Source organism: Atta cephalotes (genome assembly GCF_000143395.1).
Source record: "Atta cephalotes unplaced genomic scaffold scaffold00004, whole genome shotgun sequence".
NCBI lineage: Eukaryota > Metazoa > Arthropoda > Insecta > Hymenoptera > Formicidae > Atta > Atta cephalotes.
Genome location: NW_012130068.1, coordinates 6,595,893 through 6,603,576, shown reverse-complemented (window position 1 = coordinate 6,603,576; position 7,684 = coordinate 6,595,893). Strand labels below are relative to the sequence as shown.

Below are 7,684 nucleotides of genomic sequence, written 5' to 3'. Positions count from 1 at the left end.
TCAAATTTATTAAATACGCAGCTTTATCAGTACTTCATGTTCATAACGTATAATGTTAGTCTATTCACAATGCAAATGTGCACTTTGTTCTGCAAAATTTTATTCCTGACGTCCTTCATTTTTATATACGTGCATTCTCCTTGAGACATGAATGTAACACGAAATATATGGCTAATAAACACACCGTCAGCAGACAAATGAAAAGTTCAATTTAACATTATTGGCTTAATTGGTACGAAAAATTGGTGTCACAAAAGTGTACAAAAAAATTCAACATGCATTGCTAGCAGTTAAATACCTGAGATCCGCATATCCTAAAAATTTTACAATTTTAAAACGAGATAATAATTGCGAGTAAAGTTTTTGCGAGATATTTTTTTAGTGAGTAGTGGAGTTTATATAACAAAAATACAAACTTCAGACCATCTTCAATGTAAAATAACTTTTGAATTATTAATTAAAATAGATTACATAAATATTGAAGTCGTTTTATATAAAAGTATCATTTCAAAAATCATCATTTTATAAAAAAATAATTAAAATCGCTTATAAAATGCGTTGTGATATTTTTGTAACATAAATTCTAATTAATTATCCAGCTTGGTTGATAGTCTATTATTGTTTCATTTTGATCCAATTGAAGTTATAATCCATTCCTTTTACTTTGTCTTTTTCGTAAATTTATTTATTTGCTGTAAACAAAATTATCTTTTAAAAAAAAAAAAAGTAAAAAAATGCCAAGTGTACGTATACCTTCGATAAACCTGTAAAAAACTGTTACATAAACTCAAAAAAAAAACCATTACATAAATAATATAATTTAAGTGATTTATTGTACAACAAAATAAAGAAGATTACACATACTCGATTATAAAATTTTGGTATAAAATTTAGTCGTTGACACCTTCATCAACCTATAACTCTTAGTGGCTCTGTATAGATTGTTTATTTTAATTTTTATTTTTAAGTGGTAATATTATTAATTTTTTATTATAAATTACCCCTCAGTAGTACATATGTATTAAAAAAAAATAAAATAAAATAAAATCTTTAAATTGCGTTTTTGCGATTGCAAAAAAAATTGCAACATATAACATATACCATTGTACTTTGTAAATTGCGAAAAGAACATATATTTTATTGCAACATTTAATTAATGAGAAAAAGTGATACGTAATAAATTGCCTTTTTACAATCGCAAAAACACAATTTAAAGATTTTATTTTATTCATTTTTTTTAATATATACATACGTACTGAGGTCAATATAATTTCGCTGAGGTCAAGCGATTTTAGTAACTTTAGTTACTTTTTCATATTTTTATATAAAATGACTTTCAATATTTATGTAATCTATTTTAATTAGTCAAAAGTTATTTTACATTGAAGATAATCTGATAGAAGCTTGTTTTGTTATAAACTCTAATCCTTAAAAACATTCAATTTTATCTTCCTATTCAAGAGTCTTTTATATTTGCAATGGAATATAACATTTAATCTCAAAAAATTAAATTTATTTTGCTGTATCTAAACTGTTAATATGTATCTAAATTGTACTTTAGTAATATACAATATATGACTATTTTCAACATATTAAAAAAAAATTTATATAGTAATTTATTTAATATTATTTTTGTATAATTTACAAATTTTATAACGTATGAAAATAAAAATATAAATTTGTAAAATTATCTGTTTATTATATTTTTAAAATTATATTTTTTCTAATATAATAATTAAAAAAATGTTTTCTCAAAAATAAAATCACAATTATTATATTAATAAAGTGAATAGTTATATATGTATATGATCATTTATTCGTAAATTTTATATTACATAAATAAATATTAAATGAGTCTATTTATATTATATGAATCATTAATATTAAATATTAATGATTATTATTACGCAAATAGGGAAAAAGCATATGTATTACTAATTTCCTGTTTTTATAAAACACTTTAAATGTTTGCTCTTTTTGCAAATATTATTTTTATGAATAGTAACTACTTCACGATAAGTTATGAAGATAAAGAGTTTGCAGAGCAGATGTAATTCAGTCGCGACAAAAGAATTTAACCCATTCTGATTGTTACCGTTGGCCCACGCTGATTTTCTCATTCATACCATTTAATATTTTGACTGTAAAGAAAAATCTTACATTATGTGTCTCTTATTAGCAAATTGTTTAAACAAAAACTTTGTACAAAAATTATAATTTTTTACTTTGTAGGACACCTTAAGCCTTAACATTAACAATGAGTTTGTAATTTAATTATAACATGTATACAAGACACATGTTATTAAAATAAATGAACATGTAAATATAACATATATATTGTTAACATATATTGTTAATCCATGTAGCACGAATGCTAAATAACATATAATTGGCATGCTAATAAGCACGCGTGAAGTCGATAGAAGGTCAAAGTCTTCCCACGTGGTCACGTTTAATCCGCACAGTGGCCAATTTGTTGGGTTGGTAGCAACGAGGGGGACTATCTGAAAGGGAACAAGGCGCGGTCGCCAGGGCGCAAGGGACAGAGATGGTCGGAGGAAAATCCTCCCTAAATGGAGGGGATAACAGACGTATCTTACTGCCTATAGTGTCTGTTGATTCACAGTGCTCGCCAGTAATAAACGCGTCGTACAAGGACGTGGATCGCAGAAACGCATACGCGGAGTTCAGTTTCTAAAATAGTTATCAATTTGTTATTTTTTTCCTCTTGTATCTAGAATAGATTAGTTCTTTATATGCTTCAATATCATCATTGTAAGAAGCTTATGACTTCTGCAGCTTACTGAATAATAAGTTTTTGTATTAAGAGGTAAGTCATAAAGGAGAGAGAAAACTTTCAGATCGTTTTGATTTGAACATCGGAATACACAAAAATCAGGAAAGTGCAGTATAATGTAATTATAAAAGAAGTTTCGATAAGAATTGCGTTTCGATAAACATTGCGCATAAGTAATATCAAGCAATTATATGTTTTTATTTATGTAGCGTAACATACTGATGCTCTATAGAAAAGATAATTGAGAAATAAATGCACGATAAGAAATATAGTTTGAAATTATAATTCATAATTTACATTAGATTCTGTGAAAAATTATTTATCAAGGTTACAGATAATTATATATTAATTGCATTGATTGAACTTTGCTTATTGTTAAATCTGAGTAATAAAAGTAGTAGTATTTAAGTTCTTTAGCATATAATAACTTCTAATTGCTTTAATTGATATATTTTTAAAAAGTTTAATCTCAATTATTTTTTTTATTTTAAAATATCTAACCATATAATTAAATGCAAAATCGCGAGCATTAAAATTAATATTAATTTCATACTAATTATTTATTGACGTACGTTTGTGATGAAAAACTATTAGAAAAAATGTTTATTAATCGAAGTAATACTTAATAGTTAATTTTATTGTTAAATCGAAGTAGTACTTAATAGCGTATAATAAGTATAAGTCTAATAAATGATATTTAATAAAATGTATTTAAATAATAACAATTATTTTTTGCTAGTTAAGAAATAAATTGTAACTGTAGTTCTATCACGAGATAAAAAGAAAATATCTTGATTGTAGAAAAAGATTTAAGAAGTACTCATAGTATAATAGATATTTACATATTATACCTATATTTTACTATTAGTTGTAAATGCTATCGGGAAACTAATTTCTTGGCATAAATCATCATTCAAAACTAATAGTAAAGTGAAAATATAATATACATCTATTAGTGAATTAATATTTTTTTAAATCTTTTTCTACGATTAAGATGTTTTACTTAACAATTACAATTACAATTCATTTTATTTTTATGCTCTTAGAAATTTAAAATCATTCGCTTTATATGAAAACATTAACATTATTGCAAAAACAAGATGTATTGACGCAAGATGAACCTTAGATAACCTTGTGAAATCAGTGCGATATTAAAAATATAATACAGTAATACGTAAATGTGATATTTTTTCTAAATTTGTAGTATAAAGCGCATAATTTAATTAAACAAAAAATATCAATTGATAATTTTTCATTTCAGTATTGTTTTTAATGTTGCTTAATATGTTTTATTGTAAAGTTAGTTTACATAATAAATAATAGAAATAATTTACCAATGTGCAACATGTGTACGTATTTTTATATATTTTTGAAATTTGTAATGAAAATAAAATATTTGTATGTGATTACGGCAATAATTACATTTTTGTTGTTCGCAAAAAAACATTATGTTTAATTTTCATTTAAATTGACGAAACAAATATTTTTTTTATATTACATGATTTAGCATTAATTAGTCATCTTTTTGTATTAATTAATAATCTTCTTGCACTTATTCAATCTGTCTGCCGATTTCAATTTAGATGCAATTTGCATGTAATTATTATTAGAAAATAATGATTACGTAAAAACTGTCCTGTTATGTAAAAGGATTAATAAAAACAAAGAGTAAGCCATATTCAATACTCTCTAGATACTAATGGTAAACACGTTATATATAACATACAGGAACCAAAATTCTATAAAAAGCATTTAATACATTCTTTTAACACTTTCTGATTAAGCAAATATTAAGCAAATTTCTTTTTTTTCTGGAAATGCAAATCCATTTTGTTCTCTCTTTTTCTTTATCAATTTATTTTAAAATATATATTTATATATATTTTATATATATATATATTTTTTTTTATTTATATATATTTTATATAATATTTATATAATATTTATATAATATTTATATATATTTTTATTATATATTTTAACAAAAAAGAAAGATGTATGACAAAGTGTCATACAAATGAAAAGAATAATTTTTTCACGAAATAATAGATTATAAAACGCAGATCAACTATTTCTTTTTCATTTGATGCCGCCAATAATTTATTTAGCGTTACTTTGTCCCTATATTTTTTGCTCCGAAGTCAGTACTTACATAATTAGTTCTTATTTTAAAATCATCAGTCTTAAGATGCTAATACAGCTCTTTGATTGGTGATATCTTAAGATTATCTATCTACTTGAGATTGTCTATCTACTTGAGATTGTCTATCTACTTGAGACTGTCTATAGCCATAAATATAAGAATCGACTATGAACATTGGTCTACAAGTTCTTAGAATGCTCACAAATATCTCGCATTCAATACATGTGAATTCACGTGTCTATGCGTGTCATTGTCTACGCATTCCTAGTCGACTCGGAAACTCCATTGACTTAAAGAAACGTACCACGCACACGCAATAGGAATGCACATGTATGGTTATATACACGTGCAACTATGACATAAACTCGTTGCTGACTGGTAGATTAGATACGTTTTATCTTACAGACTCTAAAGCACCTACGACTAACGCAAGACGCGGAGGAGTGAGACAAGTGATTAACAAGAAGGCCGAACGTTCGAGTTTAGGGTGCACATGCTGAAGAGACGAGGATCGGTGCATGTGGAGATACACGCGTCACTATGAGGCCGTGGATGAACAAATCGCTTAGCTTTGGAATCCTAGGGCTATTTCTGATAGCTCTTGGCAATTCCTTTTGTTTCTTGTGGCCGACAGTTTTTCATCAAATTCTTCAAAAAGTGAGTATAGACGAGTGTATGACTAATTATTTTCATCTGTAATCTGTGTTCATGTGTGACAACATATTCTCATATTTTTTTTTCATTTTATAAAACAATTTATAACATATAAGATTTATTTGTAACATCAAACAAGATTCATAACGTGGCATCTACAATGAGATTTTAAAACATGAAATTTAATCTTTAAGATTAAGCCGCAAGAAATTGATCAATCAAATATGAGGAGAATAATTGGCTATGATTGGTCAATTTCTTATGGCTTAAGGCTTACGTTTAAGTTTTACGCCTTGAAATCTCATTGTAGAAGTCGTTTTAATATTCTCGCTTTCTCGTTCATGTCACATTGAATCGGTGCGTTTACCTTCGAGATCTATTTCAACTTCTTTTTTTTTTATAAGTTGGACTTAAAACGGATTCTATGATAATTTACAAAATATTCTTCTTCTTTCTTATGTTAAGCCTCCGGCCTAGGTTACACTTCTCTCATATACTTGTGGTGCATGTATATATTACAATATTTACAATTAATTATCTAATCTCTCTTATCTCAGTAATACGATACGTAATCTGTTCATATTATCAAATCATTTAAGAAGGAAAATGTTTAAAAGACCAATCAGAAGTCGTAATTCAGACAAGATTCAAATAATACTTGTAGATAAAAAGTTCAATCTGATGATTTAAACTATAATATTAATAAGGCTCGAATATTAATTCAATAATAGTGAATTAACTATTATTAGGCTATTCGAGCCGCGCTGAATATTATTGTCAATATAATGATAATTTATTAACATTAATACATATATTTATTAATATTAATACGTTTTGACCTTTTTAACTTGATCATCTTCAGTGTTCTTATTCTAATTAATTCTATTAAATAATGATATTTAATATCCACAGTCTTTCTTAAATATATAATGATAAAATAAATTATTATGTAGATATTATGTAAAGTTTATGTTAAAAAAATCATTGGATTTTTCTTTTCAAGTGTTGTCTAAATTTTATCAAAATTTATGACTACGACTTCATAACTGATTGTTTTTTGAAACTATTTTTCTTCTTAACTTTAATTCGACGATAATATGAACAGGCAAATATATTATAAATTTATGAATTACAGCATTATTATTCTAATTTCCTCCGAACTCTTCATATATGTATTGATAACATAATTCTTCTCAAATCCTTTCATTCGATTCATGCTTAACTTCCTGCTTTGAATACAGACTTAAAATCTATTGCCGAATGATTCACTAATAATGCCTTGCATCTAAATCTTTCTAAATCATTCTTGTTGATTGTCAATTAGTCCTAAACATTGTTATCCCGCATTTAGTCCTTCGACATTTCTCTTAATTCTATTCCAATTCCTCTCTCTTCCTCTATTGAAATTCTTGATGTTCATGTTGACTCTTCATGATTATTCGAGCCACACGTGGTTGTCAAGTGTCGAGTTGTAGTGTTGCTAATGCTCATTTATGTCTTCTTTGTTCCCTTCGCCTTTCCTACTCTCAAAAACTCCTCATTTCTTAATTACTTGTTATTTCTCTATTTGATGATGCTGATGTCTATGTTCTCTTAATTAACATCTGCTAAATTGTGTACAACAAAATTCTTGTTTCCATTTCTCCTATTGCATCCGTAAATACGACCAATATCTCCATATTATCAGACATCTGGCTGGTTTTAAGATTTGGTAATATTTTATTCTCCATCTGTGTTGTCTTGTATTTTCTCTCCTTCACTTCAATACTCCTCTATATCTACGACGTCTCCTTCAGTTGAATTCTGAACATCATTCCTCTTTTACCTTCTTGTCATTAGATACCAGATTACTTATCCTTTCCCATATATCGGTCCACTAAGTTCCATGCCACTTTCTCCTATACCTCTGTCAAATATTTTAATTCTCTTCCTAATTCAATAAAAACCTCTCCCTTTCTTTCCTCCCAGCGTTCCGCTGCCTCGCATTTCATCGCGTCACTCACAGTATTTAAACGAGACTGATGTAATTGGTGTGTTTGCAGGTGTGTGTGTGTGTGTGTGTGTGTGTGTGTGTGTGTGTGTGTAGTGTA

At 26.9% G+C, this 7,684-nt stretch overlaps 1 protein-coding gene across 1 annotated transcript in view; it reads left to right on the top strand.

Moving 5' to 3' along the window:
- Positions 1-5,480: 5,480 nt before the first annotated feature.
- The window catches only part of LOC105626020 (protein croquemort-like), a 16,372-nt gene continuing 14,168 nt past the window's right edge, over positions 5,481-7,684 (top strand). Inside the window, exon 1 of the mRNA XM_012207329.1 lies at positions 5,481-5,597. Coding sequence (XP_012062719.1) covers positions 5,481-5,597 — 117 coding nt within the window. The remainder of the gene's footprint in view (positions 5,598-7,684) is intronic.